This window comes from Musa acuminata, unplaced genomic scaffold (assembly GCF_036884655.1).
Source record: "Musa acuminata AAA Group cultivar baxijiao unplaced genomic scaffold, Cavendish_Baxijiao_AAA HiC_scaffold_42, whole genome shotgun sequence".
NCBI classification, from domain to species: Eukaryota; Viridiplantae; Streptophyta; class Magnoliopsida; order Zingiberales; family Musaceae; genus Musa; species Musa acuminata.
In genome coordinates, this window is record NW_027020324.1 from 693102 (window position 1) to 716859 (window position 23758).

The following is a 23758-nucleotide window of genomic DNA, read 5'->3' on the forward strand; positions in this document are numbered from 1 at the left end:
TAATGCGGTAAATTAATCGTATGCATTATGTAGCAGCGGTAGCAACTTGCTCTTCCACTCGACGTTAATCTCATGCAGGTTAGGTATAGTTGTTGCCATGGCATTAATAATGGAGAAGGACATTAGCGAACTGACAAAAACATCAAGTACGATACACTTGGGCATGTCAACGTAACGACGGCAAGTGACTTGGACGTGCCGGATTACCAACCGGCCCACCTTATATAGTCACATCGATTCCACTGTATAAGACTCCTACCAAATCGATTAAAAATGTTTCGACATTTTTAATCGATTTATCATTTATCATTTCTCATGCTAATAAGAGTTAATTATATATTATTCCTTATAATTAGTTATCTTTAATATTTTAATTTTATATTTTAAAAAATATATTAAGATTTCTATATTTATGAAAGTAAAATATTTAGTTTTATTTTATCAGACTTTACTAATGAAAATACTATAACATTATCGGTGATCATATGTTGATTTGTATAGTATTTTCATCGATGGTGTATGAGAAATGTGATTAAATATTTTACTTCATTAAATATAAATATTTTGATATAATTTTTAAAATATATAAAAAAAATAAAAATATTAAAAAATTAATTATATAAAAAATATATAATTAGTCTCACTAATAATGACACACAGATGATGCCACTTTAGAATAATCCTATGAAAGTGTAGCTAAGTTATGGGGTTATATATATTTTGACATTTTTAATCGATCATTTATCATTTCTCATGCTAATAAGAGTTAATTATATATTATTCTTTATAATGAGTTATTTTTAATATTTTAATTTTTAATTTAAAAAATATATTAAGATTTTTATATTTATAAAAAATAAAATATTTAGCTTTAATTTTTCTTGAGACTTTACTAATGAAAATACTATAATGATTTTTACTAGTGAGCATATGTTGATTCGTGTAGTATTTTCATTAACAGAATCGATGAGAAATGAGATTAAATATTTTACTTTCTTAAATATAAAGATTTCGATATAATTTTTAAAAATATTAAAAATAATTAATTATATAAAAATATATAATTAGCCTTACTAATAATGACAAACCAACGATTCTCTTGTTTCTCATGTTTTTCCCAAAAAATGAAAAACATGGACACGTGCTTGCCGACTTGATAAGAGATGCCATATTCCACTTGCGTTTTTGTATGGGACCCAAAACATTAGGACATGTATTTTCCAACCTGATAAGACATGTCATTTTCCACTTATGTTTTGTATCGTATAAATTTACGGGACAGTGACGTGCAGTGTGTATCATGCGATCCGTGACTAGGCAGTGCATTGAAAATTATAAATATATATAAAAACAAAAATTTGATGATTGTTGTAATTATATTATAAATATATAATAAGAGGAAGAAAACTATTAAGAATCAAGATATATTTATAAAAAATAAATCCTTATTTTTTAAGACTATTCTTGTGCTTCAACTTTCTGAGGGACACTCCTTTTAATTGACCTACATGACTATTGAGGGTCACGCATTTGATTTTAGAGGAGAGAGAATCATATTAAAAAACTAAAAATATTAAAAAGTTAATGTAAGATTAAATAATTTTTTTTATCTATATCTATAAAAATTATTTTTTTAAAAAAAATAATATAAGGAATCGTTCTTCCTACAAACTTCAAACCTTTTGTATATTCCCTCGTATAAATTGAAAAAACTTATTTCTCAATCTTCTCTAAATACATTAAAGAATATCTCTTTCTTTATCACAGTAAATCCTAATATTAAGAATCAAGATGTATTTATAAAAATAAAAATAAATCTTAATTTTTTAAGACTATTTTTGTTACTTGAATATCTAATCGGATCATAATCCATCAAAAAAATTAAATTTAATTAAAATTTCTCTAAATAAATTGAATATAATTAGAACATACTAAACTAACAATATTGCGCATTGGAATCATGACTATTGGATCTTTAGTTTCATTTCCTTTGTTTTTCTCTTTTTTGTGGATATAAAGTTGACACGATGGCCCGACAGGATTAGGACGAGAATCTGCAACTCCACTATAAATGCACTGCAAGAGTGCACACAATGGGGTCATCGACCTTCTCATCTCCACAATGCTTGGTCACACCATCTCCCTTCTCCGACACAAGTGGTGCTGCTCTCTGGAGACCAACCATGGCAGCATTGCTCCCATAAGCTTCACCTCTAAGCTCCAGTACCCAAAGCAGCAGCAGCTGTTGGTGCCCAACAATGGTGGAGTGATGAACACCACAAGTTTCAGCTCTACGATACAATATCCAAAGCAGCTGTTGGTGCCCAATGATCATGAAGTGAGTACCGTATATAAGCTTGGTCACAACTACATATCCTTGCTGACAAGATTGATATATACTTACGCATCTAACTTTGCTTTCTTATTTCGCCTCCACGAGTTCGTCTGGTCGCTGCATATTTTGTTTGCATTAGTAGGAACGAAAACACACATCTTAACTCTTGCTCGTCCGACATATTTATCTAGATATTAATAATATATTGAATATATATATATATATATATATATATATATATATATATATATATATATAAAACTGATAAATATGAAAATTTCTAAATTTGAAGGCATATATATATATATATATATATATATATATATATATATATATATATATATATATATATATATATATATATACTTGCATGTGACATCAATCTCCACTAGTTAATTTAATTTATATAATTGTTGAAATTCTTGCTTACATTGGTATCCTTTGAAAGTATTTAGCGTCATTTAAGTTAAGTGTTTTATGTTTTATGTTTTATATACTTGTTTATTTAACAGAAATAAACTATATATATATATATATGTATATATATATATGTATGTATATATGTATGTATATATATATGTATATATATATATATATATATATATATATATATATGTATATATATATATATATATATATATATATATATATATATATATATTATTGATTAAATCACTGGTGACCCTCGTCACATGTATGAGAAAGTATTTAACAAGTCCTTTTACTCTTTTCTTAGAAAATGATATTAACTAAGTGGCAAAACTTGTCACTCAGACAAATGATATTGGTGCAAACGAGGTCATGAGGATACTATCTAATATACTTGTTTGTTTATCATTAATATGTTGAGTTGATTCTTCCAAATTTTAGTTTAAAAAATATTTGATTTATAATACAATGTGACTCTCATCGCATTTTGTACCCGAAATATGTCATATCTAAGTTTATTCTTAAATTGGAAGAGTATGTTTGAGTTGATGAAATGCACCAAGCAAATCATGTCAACATCACTTGGCCCTCATCACATGTATGAGAAATTATTTGACATGTCCTTTTATTTTTTCTTGAAAAATGATTTTCACTAAGTGGCAAAACTTATCACTCAGACAAATGATATTGGTGCAAACGAGGTCACGAGGATACTATCTAATATACTATCTTCTTCTTCGTTTATCATCAATTCGTTGAGTTGATTCTTTCATATTTTAGCTTAAGAAATATTTAATTCATAATGTAATATGACTCTCATCGCATTTTGTACCCGAAATATGTCATATCTATGTTTATTCTTAAATTGAAAGAGTATGTTTGAGTTGGTGAAATGCACTAAGCAAATCACGTCAACATCACTTGGCCCTCATCACATGTATGAGAAATTATTTGGCAGGTCCTTTTTTTCTTTCTTGAAAAATAATTTTTGCTAAGTGGTAAAACTTGCCAATTGATAAATGATATTAGTGCGAACGAGATCACGAGGATACTATCTAATAAACTTGTTCGTTTATCATTAATATGTTGAGTTGATTCTTCCAAATTTTAGTTTAAGAAATATTTGATTCATAATACAATGTGACTCTCATCGCATTTTGTACTCGAAATATATCATATCTATGTTTATTCTTAAATTGGAAGAGTATGTTTGAGTTGATGAAATGCACCAAGCAAATCATGTGAACATCACTTGGCCCTCATCACATGTATGAGAAATTATTTGACATATCATTTTATTCTTTCTTGGAAACTGATTTTCACTAAGTGGCAAAACTTATCACTCAAACAAACGATATTGGTGCAAACGAGGTCACGAGGATACTATCTAATATACTATCTTCTTCTTCGTTTATCATCAATGGGTTGAGTTGATTCTTTCATATTTTAGCTTAAGAAATATTTGATTCATAATGCAATATGACTCTCATCGCATTTTGTACCCGAAATATGTCATATCTATGTTTATTCTTAAATTGAAAGAGTTGGTGAAATGCACCAAGCAAATCACGTCAACATCACTTGGCCCTCATCACATGTATGAGAAATTATTTGGCAGGTCCTTTTATTCTTTCTTGAAAAATAATTATTGCTAAGTGGTAAAACTTGCCAATTGATAAATGATATTGGTGCGAACGAGATCACAAGAATACTATCTAATATACTTGTTCGTTTATCATTAATATGTTGAGTTGATTCTTCCAAATTTTAGTTTAAGAAATATTTGATTCATAATACAATATGACTCTCATCGCATTTTATTCCCGAAATATGTCATATCTATGTTTATTCTTAAATTGGAAGAGTTTGTTTTAGTTGATGAAATGCACCAAGCAAATCATGTCAACATCACTTGGCCCTCGTCACATGTATGAGAAATTATTTGACATGTCCTTTTATTCTTTTTTGGAAAATGATTTTCACTAAGTGGTAAAACTTATCAAACAAATGATATTGGTGCAAATGAGGTCACGAGGATACTATCTAATATACTATCTTCTTCTTCGTTTATCATTAATATGTTGAGTTGATTCTTCCAAAGTTTAGTTTAAGAATTATTTGATTCATAATGCAATATGACTCTCATCGCATTTTGTACCCGAAATATGTCATATCTATGTTTATTCTTAAATTGAAAGAGTATATTTGAGTTGGTGAAATGCACCAAGCAAATCACGTCAACATCACTTAGGCCCTCATCACATGTATGAGAAATTATTTGGCAAGTCCTTTTATTCTTTCTTGAAAAATAATTTTTGCTAAGTGGTAAAACTTGCCAATTGATAAATGATATTGGTGCCAACGAGATCACAAGAATACTATCTAATATACTTGTTCGTTTATCATTAATATGTTGAGTTGATTCTTCCAAAGTTTAGTTTAAGAAATATTTGATTCATAATACAATGTGACTCTCATCGCATTTTGTACCCGAAATATGTCATATCTATGTTTATTCTTAAATTGAAAGAGTATATTTGAGTTGGTGAAATGCACCAAGCAAATCACGTCAACATCACTTGGCCCTCATCACGTGTATGAGAAATTATTTGGCAGGTCCTTTTATTCTTTCTTGAAAAATAATTTTTGCTAAGTGGTAAAACTTGCCAATTGATAAATGATATTGGTGCGAACGAGATCACAAGAATACTATCTAATATACTTGTTCGTTTATCATTAATATGTTGAGTTGATTCTTCCAAATTTTAGTTTAAGAAATATTTGATTTATAATACAATGTGACTCTCATCACATTTTGTACCCGAAATATATCATATCTATGTTTATTCTTAAATTGGAAGAGTATGTTTGAGTTGATGAAATGCACGAAGCAAATCATGTCAACATCAATTGGCCCTCATCACATGTACGAGAAAGTATTTGACATGTCCTTTTATTCTTTCCTGAAAAATGATATTGACTAAGTGGCAAAACTTGTCACTCAAACAAATGATATTAGTGCAAACAAGGTCACGAGGATACTATCTAATATACCACCTTCTTCGTTTATCATCAATGCGTTGAGTTGATTCTTTAATATTTTAGCTTAAGAAATATTTGATTCATAATGCAATGTGACTCTCATCACATTTTGTACCCGAAATATGTCATATCTATGTTTATTCTTAAATTGGAAGAGTATGTTCGAGTTGGTGAAATGCACCAAGCAAATCATGTTAACATCAATTGGCCCTCATCACATGTATGAGAAATTATTTGACAGGTCCTTTTATTCTTTCTTGAAAAATGATTTTTACTAGGTGGTAAAATTTGCCACTCGGTAAATGATACTGGTGCAAACAAGGTCAAGAGGATACTATCTAATATGCTATCTTTTTTTTTTTTCATTTATCATCAATGTGCTGAGTTGATTCTTCTAAAAATTAGCTTACGAAATATTTGATTCCTAATGTAATGTGACTCTCGTTACATTTTGTACCTAAGATATGTCATATCTATTATTGTTCTTGAGTCAGAAGAGTATGTTCGATTTGGTGAAATGCACCAAGTAAATTACTTATGAATCATTTACTTTGCAATGAAATATTTTCTTATTGTGCTCAAAATAGTCTTAATATTTCAGCTTCAATCACTCATACGATATATTATATATTTCAATCACTCATACGACATATCGATTCACAAAGGAGATAGCTAAATATTATGTATTTCACATTTCATATTTACATCATCATCTTAATACTAGTGTGTACCTTAATGCAAGGATTGGAATTACTTTATCATTGTAAATTGTATTTAAATTGCTATAATTGAAAAAATATATATACTTGTTACATTTCTCAACTTCGAAATTTATTTTATGTTACAGGAACTTTTATATCTTCAACACAAGAAGAACATAATGGAAGCTAGAAGCTTATTTTATGAGTCGAAAACCCAATTAGATGTGATGTTAGCAATCGATTTGTTACAAAAACTAGACATTGACTATCATTTTACTGATGAGATCGATGCGGCTATTGAATCCTTATACAACAAGCGATCTAATATACTCGGTGGAGAAACAAATAATTTTGTCAACGTTGCTCTTTTATTTCGACTACTAAGACAAGCTCGATATCCTATATCCTCCGGTAAGTTCTTCTAATCTTATTTGTCATTTTATCATGATTTATTAATGATAAATAACTCTTACCTATTTGAAGATTCAAATTAGTTCATAGTAACTCACAAGCCGTTCTGAAGAGGCAAAGAAACGTAACTCTCACCAAGAAATCTAATGCAAAATTGATATTAGTAGTCACCACCACAAATTCATAATAGTAGTAATATTTGAGTTCCTCCATTCGCTTGCTGATAGAAGCCATAAATCCAACTCAATATGTACATTTCACAATAGTAGTAATATCGATAGCTATCGATCCAATTTTCTATTGTTGAATTGAAAAGCATATGGCTACATGCATTTTTATTTGTGTTTCTTAAGATAAATCATTTCAATTTAGTAAATTTAATTGTACGGAAACCTTTGTCTTTTTAGATGTCTTCCACAGGTTCTTGGATGACGATGGAGAATTCATGACATCTCTTACCGAAAAGATTGATGGAATGATAAGTTTATTCGAAGCATCAAATTTGAATACTGGCGAAAACATACTTCATAAAGCCAACATATTTGCTACCGATTACCTTAAGTCCTCAATGGCATACATGGAACCCGATTCTGTCAAATGCATTCAACAGACATTAGATCATCCATACCATATGAGTTTGCAGAGATATAAAGCAAGACAATATCTTAACCATCAGCGCGGAGAAGAAGGAAGGAAAGGGGTTATCCAAGAGCTCGCGAGGACCGATTTCGTTTTGATTCGGTCATTGCATCAAAAGGAATTGAACGAGATTACATGGTACATTTTCTTTTTTATGCAAGAAAGAAATACTCATTCGACACCAAAAAAAGTTTTACTTTGGAAGTCTCTAATTCTTATTAGTTTTTGATGTCGATTAGTTTCCATGAGAGATCAAAATCGAAAACAAGTACATGATCGACATAAAATAATTGTCGAACTAAAAAAGAAACATTTTCTAAAGTTTGAACTAAATAGTCCCTACAAATTCTACAAAAAGTGATAAGAGAAAATTGAAGAAAATAAGATTATTTTTGTCATTATGAAGACCCGATTAAGTGTCAATTTTCCAACTTGTTTAATTTTCTTTGTGAAATGTATGTGTTTATGTAGTTCATTGACATGCTTTGGTGGTGTTATAGCTGGTGGAAGAACTTGGGATTAGCACAAGAACTAAGATTTGCCCGAGATCAATCGTTGAAATGGTACACATGGTCGATGACAATTCTTCCGAATCCCAAATTCTCAAAGTATCGAATAGCATTGACGAAAGTAATTTCGTTTATTTATCTTCTCGACGACATATATGATGTACATGGATCACTGGATGAACTCCACCTCTTCACAAAGGCCATCGATGAGTAAGAATGAATCATCACTTCTTATGCCACAAAATTACTTGAGGACTATATGTTTATACCAAACTTAATGGATTGCAGATGGGAGATTTCTGCCATTGATTCACTTCCTTTCTACATGAGAATATGCTACATGGCACTGTACAACACCACCGATGAGATCACACAAATGGTGTTCAAGGAGCATGGATGGAATCCAATCAACTCTTTGACAAAATCGGTACATTACACATTTCTTTTGTACATCAAATTACTTTGCCTCAAAATAAATATGCGTCTCTCTCTCTCTCTCTCTCTCTCTCTCTCTCTCTAAAAGGATAACATACAGCTTCTTTGAATTTGCAGTGGATAGCGTTATGCAATGCATTTATGGTGGAAGCGAAATGGTTTGCACATAGCCGTGTTCCGATGGCTGATGACTACATGAGAAACGGCACGATTAGCTGCGGTGTGCCGGTGGTTTTGATACACATATTCTTTCTTTTAGGACAAGGTTTAACACATGACAACGTGAATCTTATAGAGAGTTATCCGAAGCTAATATCTTCTCCTGCGAAAATTCTTCGACTTTGGGATGATCTAGGAAGTGCCAAGGTATAAAACTATAAATAAATGATTTCCAATTTCCACTAAACTTAGTGTAATTAACCTTGCACTAATATAGGATTTAATTATCATGTTACAGGATGAGAACCAAGATGGATTCGATGGGTCGTACTTGGAATGCTTCATGAAGGAGAACCCTTATTTCTCGGGGCAAGGTGCTCGAGATCATGTGATGCTAATGATATCTAAAGCATGGGAGGAGCTCAATAAGGAGTGCTTCTTCTCTTCAAGCTCCTTATCTCAAGATTTCGTCATGGCATGCCTAAACATGGCACGGATGGTGAAAGTGATGTATAGTTACGATGACGAGCAGAAGCTCCCTTTGCTTGAGGAGTACATAAATCTGTTGCTTGTTGGAAAGGTTTAGGATGTTAATTATGGAATGTAAATCTTATTTTGAAGTTCTAAACCAAAGCTTGAGAGTGTCGAGTATTTTTATCATCATTTGATGGTATCAACAGTCGATGACATGCTGACTGAAATATCTAATTTCTTCTACTTTTGGAAAGAAAAAAAAAAAGGGATCATATTGTTGTTGGTCATCCATGTAATATCCCATTTACTCCGACAACAAAAGTAAAAAGATGAATTGAATGAGTTATAAGGACAAGATGCACGTTAAATTGGTGCTGTGCATTTTGAGATAATTGGTGTTATGGATCAGATAGCTCATTGAACCGGATCATGATATGATAAATTATTGAACCTTTTTGGTCCTTGGAGATGATATAATTGTTAATATTATTTTTTGAAAGAGGTTCGACATGTTATAAGTATTTTTCTTTTCTAAAGGTTCAATATATATATTTTTAATTTCTATCTTGGTTTTTTTTTTTTTCTATTTGGTTTAATCTTAAACCAACAGTACCTTATGATCTCTTTCTTTCTTCACAATAATACCCTGCAGTCACAAAAAATTAGTATACCATGATTACAAAGATGACTTGAGTCAATGAGTTACTCTATCCTATTGGATAGTTCATTTTCTTAGGTTTGACGGAGAAAGTTGACTAAACCCATCCGTGCTTCCTTTTCAAACTTTTCCACCATAAATATGGGAACCTAATTTTCTAAGTGATTTGGACGACAATTATATTGCATTTGTCTCAAAAGATTGTGTTCGAATGTCAACGTCATTGATGTCCAATTTTTTTTCTCTGCCAAACATAAGTTAGATAAGAAACGCATTGTCTGTCAGATAAGTTAACTCTGACGATAAATCTTTTGGAGACACAACGACAATCAAGTTCTAAGATGTCGGACGACAAGCCACAAAGTCAAAATAAGAAGCATGCCACGAGGAGAAATCGCTTGGTTACACACACCATAGCAATTAAGTACGGAGAGTTGCAAGCATGTGTCCGCATGAAAGCCACAAAAGATCGTATTTACCTACCATTCAAGTGTAATACAAGTACTTACTTTCACTTTATAGAACATTTATGTAAAAGTTATCATCCATCCGAATTCCACCCACCCCAACTCGATTTATCATCTACCCAAATATCCTATCATCCAAAATCCGATTTAGGTGCCTATTTTCCTATCAATGCTCATACCAATCCTGACAGGCTTCGGTGCCGTGATAAGAAACCTGAGAGCAAGCGTTGAAGGAACTCCATAAGAACAATCAACAATGCTCCATTCACAGATAAGAGTCACTAAGATGAACGTAAAGTTGAAGAGACATCAAATGTTCAGATTTTGATTGGCAGGAGAGAATGGGGTTGATTCTGTATATCCATCAACAGTCATCAGCTTGATGTAGGTGTACATGCAAAACAGCACATGCCATCGCTTCCTGCTTCACTGATCTCCCTCAGAATACAGTCACTGAACTGGAATATAAATAACACCGATGCAGCATCGGACATACTGCGATTGGGCATTGATTCGTGTAAGTGACATTTTGTGCATTGCAGGATTCCAAGTGATTGGTGGTGATCATTCACGTAAGTTTGCGACTGCAGGTCTGAGCAGTGGATCCATCTTCTTGTTACCAAGGGGAGATACATGGATGCTATAACTTGGAATCCTGTTTCCAGGGAAATCCACCTTCAAATGCTTGCTCCAGCACATCCTCAATGCGCTTCACAAGTAGCATCTGTCAAAAAGTATTAGCAAGAATCTTAGTCAGAATCTCTTTTCAAGTGCTGCGGAAAAGTGATTCTTCTGGCACATAAGCATCAGAAATCAGTAACAAATTCTTAGTCCATACAGCGAGTAACGAATTGGTATTTAGGATTGATGGGATATGAATCTAAGGCATGCTACACTTTCCAGGTTGGACATGAATATACTTCGTGAATCAACTAGTAGCATCTTAGGAAAAGAATGGATTTGACATGGTGTAACCAATTCAAAAAATTTAAATCATATTGCAAAGATAATAGAGATCTAAAGATAATACTCATCAATGTTATGCCTCTTATTTACATGTCCAAGAATGATTAACAAAACAAAAACAACCATTTATTGGTTCTTCCAGATGGGTTTGAACTTTGAAGTCCCAAAAATCAAGAAATAAAAATAAAAAAGGAAACAGCTAAAGACTGAATATGACCAATACCAATCTGATTCAGCAACATGGACCAGATTCACCCAGTCAAGATTTTTAGTGTTGATCCCAAATTCCAGTTACAATTCCTCAAACATCGAGACCGATTGTTGCCTATTATGAATGACGGAGTTATCTGTTGCAGTTTTATGGTTAAGAAATTAACGATGTTACATTACAAAATTCTCTGGCATTTTTATAAAAAGCTCTACCCCACAAAGGAATTGCCAAGATAAGTCACAGACTAATGAACACAGGAAGTATAAAAATGTTTAGTGAAAGAAATATGCGACAACAATCATGTTTAGTGGCTGGAATTTAGTCAAGAATGTTAGATTGGTAATATAGCAACAGGAATGAAAGTAATGGAAAATCAGCCATGCTGGTATTTTTAATGAAAAGTCAAGATGGATGCCTACAGTTCTCCAAGCACCAAGAAAGAGAACAAAGAGGATAAAAGATTCCTGGATGGGTTTTGAAAAGAAACTAATATATGTGTATAAAATTAAAAAATAACATTTTTTAATTATAATAATTGCATCAATCTAAAAAGGACCTGCAAGATCTTGTTTTCATTTCATAATTGCCATCAACTTTGTAATTGCTCACTTAAATCCTTCTGCTTGAATTGCATTGCTAAATAAACTTCTATCTAATTTCCAGGTTATTTTTTAAAAGAAAATAATCAGTTGATAACCTCAAAATGCATCACAATATGCATAATATTTGCATATACAATTTCAAAATCCAGCAACTAAGTGAATCATATATCTTCCAGACAATATAATATGCATCAAAAAGGGCCAAGCAAAATATAACCATTGAAATCAATGTACCTCCATGCCATCAAGAACTGCTGATGGAACTTCAGTTAAGTCCTTCAAATTTCGTTCAGGCAATATAACTCGTTTGATGCCATATCGATGAGCCGCCAATACCTTAATTAAAAAGAACAGACTGTAAAACTACTTTTGACAACATAATCATACAAAAAATAGGGCTTTCAACATTTTTTTAGAGTATACCAGATATAAGAGGGGCATAAAACATAGTATCGGATACCTTATCCTTGATACCACCGACAGGCAATACAAGGCCTCTGAGAGTCATCTCCCCAGTCATTGCAGTATCTGCCCTAACTTTTCTTTGACTGAACAGTGATACTAATGATGTCACTAAAGTTACTCCCGCTGATGGTCCATCCTTCGGCACAGCACCAGCAGGAAAATGTATATGAATATCTTGATTCTCGAGCAAATTAATTTCACCAGTTGCTGACAGCTTAAGATCTGCTGCTCTTGTCCTCACCTGCCATGTAGAAACAAGCTAAAATCAAATATATGACATATAGAAAACTAAAGGTGATAACTCTGACTCTGGAAGCTAGTATAATTTACTTGTTTGAAAAAGGAAACATAAGTTCAAACAGAAACTGGGAAAGCTCGCAAATGACAGCTGGTACACAGGCATACGTTACTCACAGACGATGCAGCATCAATAGATTTCAAAAGACAGTTTAGTAATACCTAAATTTTGTATCCTAGCACAGAGGAACTCTTTGAAGGTTTATCAATTCTTATACTCATGCATGGATTTCAGCTTGGGATTGATTATCCTCTTCAATTGCATGCAAGAATTTAAATCTCACTATTTTATTGACTACGATATCCGATCAGGTTGATATGATACCACTATACCAAGCAGTATATTGACCCAGCCGGCGTTACCAGAAAACTAAAAAAATGCATACTAACTGGTACCAAACTATATGATCTGACACCAGTTCTTGGCCAAACTCTACACAACATATGCTAGTTTTAGAGTATATGTATGGACTGTTTTGTTGAGCATATTCCTAGTGCATTTAAATTTGGGTAAATGAATAATTTTGGTTTGTCCTAAGGAAATATATGTTTGGATGAACTTGAGACCTATAAGCAATCTCTTATGAAGTCATCCCCACCTTTGCTATCAGGCTGGTGGGTAAGGGTACATCTACCTCGCATGTTTCATCTCACAGAATACCAGTAATAATAATCTCTGTTTGAAATTTATATATAGGACATATAAGATGATCCAATTAAAAGAACTGAAAAATGCACAAAGAAAAAGAAGTTCAAGAAATTAAAATCCTTCAACTTGTGGTGCAGATGAGAAAATAAAATATGCATGTATTGCCAAAAATATTTTGTGTACCAAGAGCACAACACTCAACATGAGAAGAAGCAGATGAAACAAAGCAGATAGAAAATACCCATGTAAGAGCTATTTGTGCTGATTCTTTAATAACATCACCAAGTTGTCCAGTAAGATGCAAATCACCCTTGCCCATCATTGCTGTGGCTTCAACAAATTGAACCTCTCCACCAAAGGATGTCCAGACAAGCCCAACAGATACTCCTGGAGTTGCTAACCGATCTGCAGTCTCACTATCATCAAATCTAGGAGGCTGCAGTTTCCATGTTGGCTATATCTTAGTAATTTTTTATGACAAGTTACAGTTGAGTACAAAACATGATAAGAATAGTTGCACTGAACTAAAGATAATGGATGAGTGAGTACCCCAAGCACTTTTTCCACCATAGCCTCATCTACAAGCATCACCAAGGCACTTGTGAAAGAATTTGATATCTCCTGTCTACTGACACTCATAGGAATAACTTCCGTTTCAATGTCAGCACCATCAGCAAGTCGTGTGTCCAAAAAGGAAGTTGTCATTGGGTGTACATCTTTGCTAAGTTGCATGGTGGAATCTTGCTCAGCAACCTTGACAGCAGCAGCACGAGCCAAAGTAGCTAGGTTCCTCTCCAGATTACGTACGCCAGCTTCTCTAGTATATCTCTGAATTATTAGCGTCACCATACCCTATTCAGGCATTAGGAAGGACTAATTACTGACAGGACATTGTTATACATCCATGACAAGGAAAACTTAACTGCCAACATGGAGAGTCACCCAACAAATAAAAATGATGCCTAGCCACTCATTGGTAAAGAGTGCTGGATCATGATCAGCAAAATGGTATGTGAAAGAAAAGAATCATGCTTGCCATCACTGTTGATTAGGACCTCTGGGCATGAAGAAACGATTATTTGACTTATTCATGTATCTTTCAACACCAACATTCAGGAAAAGAGACAGCGAGCCATAAAAAGTTTGAGAATGCTAGCCCCAAGGAACACAATCTAATTTGTGGTGCCATTTGATCCTCTATATGTTTAGTAATGTGATTACTTTCAAATCTAATGTACACATCTAGACAGGTAAAAATAAAGCATCTCTGTATTCTTCATAGGCTCATAGACATGGATACACGTCTAAGTATGACTTTTAGTTTTCTCAGTTAAAATAACATCTATGTTGTTTGTTAGCACATTGGCTCATTTGTAGCTTCAAGATGAATCACTGACTAGAAAAGCTTTACAAGAAAAAACATGTAATTGCTCTATGATTTGCATGAGCTTTAACTGCCACCAAGAAGTTAGAAATTTGTATCCACCAACTAGCATGACTTTTTGGAAAATACTTCTCTTCCATAACTTCCCCTGATGGCACTTTATATCAGCTTTATGGAATTGATCTAAGATATTAACCAATTATAAACTTTTGATATATATTCCATGATTATTCCCACCTATCAATTGCGCTTATAATATGCTTGAAAAAGGCTAGAATGTAGATGATCTTTAACTACATAACAATTGCATATATGGGGCATCTTTTTTTTTTGTGTCTACATGAAGGAACTAACCATGAATGTCTACCTACATCCAACTACTTGCATAGACACTTCCAAAAATGTATGTTATGAAGCTGCGATGTACTTTCATATGACTAAATATTATCTATTTTCCAAATTTACAATTATATTAGCAGAATACTTTACATCAGTGTAGCCAACTACGTGCATAGCATGGACACTAATAAGCAGGATGATTATGGCTGCCATTGTTCCCCAGCTTAGGGTCAGGAAATTTCACTGAGTACATGGTTCAAATCATGGAATAAATGGAAATTAGTGCATTTATCCTCCATAACATAGGATATAAGTTGTTAGTCAAAAGATAATGGTAAAATGCTTGCATATAACCAGAGTTATAACCATGGTTTAAAAGAATGGTTGGACCACAAGTTCACTCTTATCGATGTCTCAGTACTCCAATAGTCTGACAACTTGTCGAAATAGTTATTATACTAGTTTCTAAAACCATGATATATCTACCCATGATATAACTACCACTCCATTAAATAGGTTATATCTTCAAAGCATTCTGCTTTTTGGTTCAATGAAAACCAGAATGGGAAACAAAATTTTAAAAATATGCTCAACCTTAAAAGATCTACTCATTGAACACCTTCCTTAACCTCATTAACAAACTATAATGCAAAAATTAATTAAACTGGGTTTAGTCATGTTAATTGAACACTAGACTGAGGAAGAGTAAAGAATTCCTGTTCTCTAATATTCATCCAAAAAAAAAGAAAAATACTATTTTATTCAATCAAATAATATCATTAACATGTTATTTATTTAATGAACAACATATTATTGCCTGATAGCAGAGTAAGTGCCTAAAAGTTATTAGTATCAGGTTGCTTTCGATATCCAGATCAGTTCCTGGTTACCTGGAAAGTCAGCATCCAGGCACTTCAGTTTCACCTAATCTTAACAGAAAAATAATGATGATAATAAGCTCGGTATTGACAGTGCGGGTAAACGTTGATCCCAACCATGTTCATTGAACCTTAAAAATAATTTTGTTGCACTTAGATTGATGATCTTTGATAAAAATGTATTTGGATTGCAGATTTGGAGCAAATCAGAAACATATAACTTTTCTTCCATGCGTAACTGAGGCTAAAATCCATCTAAAAAAAAGAATATAGAGATGTCACACACAAGCATGTCCGAAACATTAAGAGGACTGACTAAAAATCTCCTAGTAGACTAGCCAAGAAGATACGTTAGAATTCCTATTGCAGAAAAAAATACAACACTTGCAAATTTCAACAAACTACTGAGCAGACAGTAATAACATTATTAGCGCAAAGCCATAAAAATACATCATTTTGCAGAAGATTGTGATGAAATTTATATCAATATCATAAAAATTCATCATTTTGGGGGAGATTATTATGAAATAATTAATATCAATATCTTGCAAATAGAAAAATTTTCACTGGCTCATGAAGGTTGTTCCATTACTAATGAACTGACATGAGATAAAGTTCTACCTCAGGAATTTGGAGGAGCTCAGAGCTTAAACCATGCTGGTCTAAGACTCGTGGTATAAGATGCTTCATGGCTATATTCAGCTTTTCATCAGGTGTATATCCAGGAAGCTCAATGACTTCCATTCGATCCAAGAGTGGCGGAGGAATAGGTTGAATTCTATTTGCAGTCGCAACAAAAATTACCTTTGACAGGTCAAAGGGGACGTTCAAATAACTGAAAAGACAAGTTAAGTAATTTACTTGAACTAAGAAATAAGATACAAAACATATATTGAGGTTATGTAAAAGATAAATTCCTCAGAAAGCATCTTATAAAACTTTATCCATCTCCATACCATCTAAATAATACTGATAATCTAATGAGAAGGAATTGACCACCATCCACGGAAAAAATCTAGTACCACCACATCAACAAATGAACCCTCTCAGAGTAAATCAATTTGGGACAAAAGGCATACGAAACAACAAACAAATTAATTCTAGTTTGTTGAAAAATCAATTGTACTTTCAGTTGCCCTCAATACTCCAAAGGCAGTACAGCACCTATTGGGCTTATGGTTTGTAACAGAAATTCCTTGAGTAATAAAAAAAAAATGGAAAGAGAAACCAACCATAAAAATAAAAATTGAAGGGCAATTTCAGAATGAAGCTATTCAATTAGTAAATAAGGAAACAAAACAGTGCATCTTGAAATAAACATGTGCAAGGGCAACCTATGCAAGCAAACAATATTAATGAAATTTTCATATATTTAAAGAGAAGAACTAATGCAGTAGTGTAAGCGTAAAAGATCACACACTATAATTTCATAATCCAGGATACTGATCATTAAAAGTCTTGTTCTGCTCTGGGTCAAGGACTTCCAATAATGCAGATGCAGGATCCCCACGAACATCAGAACCTGTCTTGTCAATTTCATCAAGCAGCATAACCGGATTGCTAACAGCCACTCTCTGCAGTTGTAAGTGATATGAATTGTAGATGTTGACAACTGAAACAATTTTCATATAGCCATTGAAATAAAGCAACCTCCACAGATAACCAGACAAGATACTAAAATGAAAGAAATATTAGGCTTAGTCTGCAATACTCTATAAGTAACATAAAAGACTTAATAGTGGTAATTGATTACTAAGTGAAAACTACTAATGATCAGGCTGACAAAAAATGAAGCCATGACTGCTGAACCTAAGTCAACTTGCTCTGGAAAAGATCAGATTCAAAATAATTACATGCTAGATACTAGAGGCATTATTATAGGTTTTAAAGCCTCGAGGCATGATTGAGCAAGCCTTCATGTCGAAAGTGGCTCTTTAAAGATGTTTCCTATGAGTATTGAAGGCATTTTTGTACACTTAAGAATATAACAGGAATCATAAGGTTCCACAAATTGCCAAAATGTTAAACAAATATTCAGTTCTGCCCTAATCTTATGTATCATTGTTATTTAAGTGCAAAAACAATCGAGGTAAGAATTGTCATAGAAGCACTGAAGCGTGCTGATAGCTTTATGGCATAGTAGGATTCCTTGCTATGTTGATCAGCATACCCCTGTACTAACTAGCATAGGCCAAAAATTTGGTCTCACCATATGTTAGCAACTTGAGTAAGGATTGGCATGGCCACTGATATTATTTTTGGCACAATACATCTCAACCATGCCAACACATGCCGAATGGCTTGACAATCCTTGATTGGGATGTCTATAGCAAGGTTCGTTATACCGTACCGTACCGGCGTTTCGACCCGGGCTCGGTATGGTATGGTACTGGTGTACCGGGCGGTACATCAGGGCATACCGAGCGGTATAATACTGTAGCACTGTAACGGTACCGGACGGTCCGTATACCGATAACCTGTCGGACCAGTACGTACCGCTCAGTATGGGTGGTACGTTTCGGTATGGCAGACCTTGGTATATAGTAATAGATTTTTAAAGATACAAATAGCAAAAGAAAGAAATAACAACAAAGAAAATGTTTCATAAAGTTTAAAAGTTTTCATTTCTGTTTTATTAGCAAAACAAAATGGTATTTGTTTGGCCTATTACTCATTATTGTTTGTCCTTCTGTCATATTGTTTGTATGGGAAAATCATGCTGTGTTCTCAAGATTCTCAATTTCTGCATCCTTAGCTTTATGTAATGTTATCATCGTCATGATGAAGGATTTTCATATCATAGGGGCATGTTGACATATTTCCAGCCCAGCAAAATTCTGTGCCATGCTGTTCAACACAACCCTATGGCCGGCCAGTGCTGGTCAACAGTTGGTCTAGCCACATGTATCTCCGATATGGTATGAATTGACATGGCATGTGCCAAACTTCTTCAGGCACTGCATGTTTCAACTTGTGCCAACATGTGCCAATTAACTTAACAATCTCTGATCATGCTTAATCTATTGAATGATAATATAGTCCAATTTTGTTGTCAAGCCTGGAATTAACTCTTCTACATTAGTATATCAATATTGTAAAGCATAACATAGATGTTAGATTCTATAACTTCTTAGCATAAGCACATGTTATAACTAGATATCAATATCATAATTTTTTGTTTAGCAATACTTGCTTAAGCTTGTGTCTATAACTAACATTCTGAATTTTAAATTAATTCTAGCCCATGACACAAGAACAAAAGAGAACTTCTAATGACAAACTCTAGAGGAAGGATAAGTAAAATGTAAAACTAAAACTAAGCCCCATGATCTGGACATATTAGAAGTGTAAATGAAAAAATTAACAACTAACCTCAACCAGGCAAAAAAAAGAATACACAAGAAAAGAAGATTACTTCACCAAACAATATCTTGCAGTAGAAAAGTACAAATGCAAACCTTTAATCCATCAATTAAACGTCCTGGCATGCTTCCGATGTACGTCCTTCGGTGTCCTCTTATATCAGCCTCATCCTTGACACCACCTAGAGATATACGTACAAATTTTCTATTCAGAGCAGCTGCAATTGATGATGCCAATGATGTCTTTCCAACTCCAGGTGGACCAACAAAACAAAGCACAGGACCTCCGACATCTGGTTTAAGCTGCAATACAGTGCATTTGTAAACAGTGGTGTTAATTCTAATTAGATGCAATGTTATTAAAAGTACAAAAAAATAAAGTCACAATATAAAGATAAAAATTTAACCTTTCGAACAGCTAGATATTCAATGATCCGTTGTTTAACTTTGACCAGCCCATAGTGATCACGATCGAGACTTTCTTTGGCAGCTTTAAGATCAAGTTCAGGTTCTTCACTGACTTTCTGCCATGGAAGATCCACAAGAATCTCTAAGTATCCATGTGAACTGCCATATCCAGGCTGCTGAGGCTGCATCTTTTTCAGTTGCCTGCAAGCAAGATCAAAAGGTCAGATCTATTTATTTAATTATCTGACACTTGCACGAAATTAATTGGAAGCCAGACATCGCAGAGCTGTATAGAACCATGGTTCAGGTTTTTTTCTCTTTTGGTGCTCTACAGGTATAGTGCATTGACACTATAAAGAATAAACGTGGTAACATTTTAAGAGTAAACGACAACTAGCAGCATCAAAGCATCATGTTTAATGCATTTTGAGAGCTCCAATAATTAGGCACACTTCTATATTTAGAATCTTATACATAATGAAACTCAATGGTCCCATGCCTCCATCAATAACACCCGGAAAGGGAAAAAGAAAAGAAAACCACAGAAAAGTATAACTGATTTTTTTATCAAACACACTAGTAAGACATACATCTATTTATTCTTTAGTAATAAATAACTGAATGATTTCTTTCTGATGAAAGGAGGCTTTGTATCCTGGTCCTCAATTAGTCAAATCTCAATACGTCAACAATAGATATTATAAGAACATAAGGTACAATCAAATAATCTTTTCCAGCTTGGAGCACATCATTATAAAGGAAACTTAGACAGTTAATCCTACCCTTTTTACCTAAACATATTTTCTCCAAAGTCTTTAATAATCTACTTTGATTCTCATTTAGTATTGAACAAACCTGCTTTCTATTAGTGAGCAACTTTAGACACAGAAGTTAAAACAGTACTACAAAGTTTCAGGTTTTTAAGGATAGCATGGAAAAACAAGAGAGTGCATAAAATATGCATGATGGGAAAAGGTTTAGGAATGAGGATTGAGAATGATTTTCAAATTCTGATGTAGGTAGTTAACGTACTCTTCTGAGCCTTGGTAACAAAATCATTCAACCACAGGAACATGCTTCTCACAATTATTAAAAGAATCACATGGAAAACATGACTCACACTACATAATTAAGAAAGACAGCATGATACAGGAAAAGATTGAGAAATAAAAGTCATTCAAAAAAGACATCATACAAGTGTGGCCTAAACATGCAATAAATTATATATATATATATATATATATATATATATATATATATATATATATATATATATATATATATATATATATATATATATATATATATATATGTAACTTGCCTCAGTAACAAAATCATTCAACCATGGGAACATGCTTCTTAAAATTATTAAAAGAATCACACAAAAAACATGCCTCTCTACATAATTAAGAGAGACAGAGCATGATACAGGAAAAGATTGAGAAATAAAAGTCATTCACAAGAGACATCAGACAAGTGTGGCCTAAACATGAAATTATATATATATATATATATATATATATATGAATGAATGTATGCATGCATTCCTAGTAATGATTTGAGACAAAGCAATTAATTCAGCAATCAACATCTTTACTTTGGTATGTAGGTGGAAAGTGATTATTTCAATAACCTTGTGATTCCAGTTATATAACCAGCTTGTACTTCCTGATGAAAACATATATCGCAGCCACCCAACCAAATATGACACATGGTCAAATGTCATATTACGTATTAAATAGGTAATTAACGCACCTAAGTTCTCTTTGAGCATGCTTCCATATATTAGGAGGCATTCCTGCACTCTGCATCTTTCTCTCCAAGGTAGCCAAATCATCCTCATCATCATCATTATCACCAAGTTCTTCCTTTATAGCCCTCATCTAGAGAAGATTTGAGCATAAGAGATTTAAGGCACCAAATACTCAAAAAGTGGGCAGCTGGAGTAACGAACCTGCAGTCTGAGAAGAAATTCTTTCTGTGATTTTGATAACTGACCCTCAACCTTTCGAGTTATTTTTTCTGCCACATGAATCGACTGTTGAGAAAACAAGTAGATGTTAAGTTTATATTATAAACACTTGTCTAGATATCAATGACAAAATATTAGATATTTTAGAAAAGCCTACTTAGTTACCTTCCTTGCATACCAGTCCACAAAATTACATTAAGATGAAGAAACATGATAATTAATAAAATCAAGGAACAGCAAACTTGACCTGCAAGTGTCTCTCCACTAATTCAGTTGCCTTTGAGAGTCGAACCTTTAAATCAATTGAATCTAGCATTGATAACTGCTCCTCAAAGCTTATCTCAAAGCTAGCAACAAATATGTCCGCCAGCCTATGCACAGGAACTGTCTCAAGAAGAACTTTTGTCCTACCAACAGTTTTCTGCTTCTGAGAGTGGCATAAGAAATGTGAGCAACCCTATCAGATAACCTAACATAAACTAACAGAGAACGACTTCCAGCCAATGTTACAAACACACAATTTAAACACAAACAATTAACCATAAATACTTCAAAATCCTTTTAAAAAAAATTTGAAATCACAGAGCATAATAATACAGTTACATACCATAAGCTAAGACTCATGGAAAAGATGTGCAAAAATATAACTCAGGTTTTTTATAAAAATGTCATCTTATAAGATACTTGGGGTTTAAATACAAGCGAGATGGTCTATATTTTTGTTAGTGTTGTTATATTGTTTGACCAAACCCTACTGTTTTAAGCCAATAAGCACAATTTTATGTTAATAGAAATGTTCAAAATAAAACATTTTACCTGCTCAAGAACAGAAATTAGCTCCATGGCAGTAGCTTTAAACTGGCGAGATAGCAGAACAAGATCTGGATCTTGTTCTGCTTGCTCCAGCTCTAAGCAACCCCAAAAAAAAAACATAACAATGTGTTAATGCCTCACATGCAAGAAACTGTCCAAGGATTTCTGCAAAAAGAATTGTAGTTATCACTACAAGTTTTACTATTGATATATGTGCACATAGAGATAACAAATCTCAAGGTTATTCACCCAAACACTTCAAAAGGGAAGAAGGAAAACATCAATCAAACATCACGGTAAAAGACAACCAACATTCCTTAAACTTAGCCTCATGTCCAAGTGTGTAATCAGAATACACAACAAAAAAAAATATTGGTATATAAGAGAGAATCATAAGTTGCTGTGGAAACATGAAATATTAGAAGATACATCTATAAGAATTATAAAACCAAAGAGATCCACATCTGGTTTCATTAAGTTGGGTAGTACTTGTTGCTGAAAGTTTTCAATTCAGACTTGACAATATCGTGAATTTAACAGTTTATAAAAACCAAAAGGTCAACTTTATGATATTATATTGTTCTTGCTATTGGATTTTGGAAGCAAGTATAGGTCAGCTTTTCCTTATTCTCAATTGAATCCTAATTAAATAAATCAATATCAAATTATAACCTGTGAAAAGGAATCAAACTTTTCCATTCATTTTTATCACAAACAGAGTAAATTCAAGAAACAATCTACAGAAAAGGCCTTAGAGAACAAAATAGATAAACAAGGACAGCATGACGCTAAATTATAATCAGAATCTTAAGACATTATTTTCCGACTTCCGCTTGCCAGGACCGCCTGTCTTTTTCAAATTATCCCTTTTTACTTGCAGACTACATGATGTACAAGAGTCCTCTATAGACATAAATATGTTGCATCATTCAGCATTTCTGTTTAGAAAAATCTAGTTATCATTTTTAATGTAGTAAGTTTCTCCATTAATTGTTATATTAAACTGTGCTATAGTACTCATTTACTGAATTGCATTGCAGTATTAGAAATGAAAGCAAAATTTTCACGTGACTTGACATATAAGAACCTTTTTTATCATTTACCATACGCATTGAACACCAAAAGACCCAGAGGCAAGGATGTCTCCATTATT

At 33.0% G+C, this 23758-nt stretch overlaps 2 protein-coding genes across 2 annotated transcripts; one reads left to right on the forward strand and one right to left on the reverse strand.

Annotated features, from left to right (window-relative positions):
• Positions 1–2119: 2119 nt before the first annotated feature.
• LOC135653883 ((3S,6E)-nerolidol synthase 1-like) lies at positions 2120–9248 on the forward strand. Its single transcript, XM_065175509.1, has 7 exons — positions 2120–2338; positions 6654–6918; positions 7326–7695; positions 8058–8276; positions 8355–8493; positions 8619–8867; positions 8959–9248. Exons 1-7 carry the CDS (start codon positions 2123–2125, stop codon positions 9244–9246), a joined length of 1746 nt encoding a protein of 581 aa, XP_065031581.1. The 5' UTR covers positions 2120–2122; the 3' UTR covers positions 9247–9248.
• Positions 9249–10237: 989 nt separating this feature from the next.
• Positions 10238–22844, reverse strand: LOC135653871 (lon protease homolog 2, peroxisomal-like). The gene is made up of 13 exons (XM_065175491.1): positions 22609–22844; positions 22040–22219; positions 21775–21858; positions 21576–21703; positions 19820–20021; positions 19509–19715; positions 17494–17624; positions 16672–16885; positions 13999–14301; positions 13691–13885; positions 12499–12744; positions 12273–12374; positions 10238–10983 (listed from the first exon to the last, which is right to left on the reverse strand). The coding sequence occupies exons 1-13, from the start codon at positions 22723–22725 to the stop codon at positions 10900–10902; spliced, it is 2193 nt and encodes a 730-aa protein (XP_065031563.1). The 5' UTR covers positions 22726–22844; the 3' UTR covers positions 10238–10899.
• Positions 22845–23758: the final 914 nt, after the last annotated feature.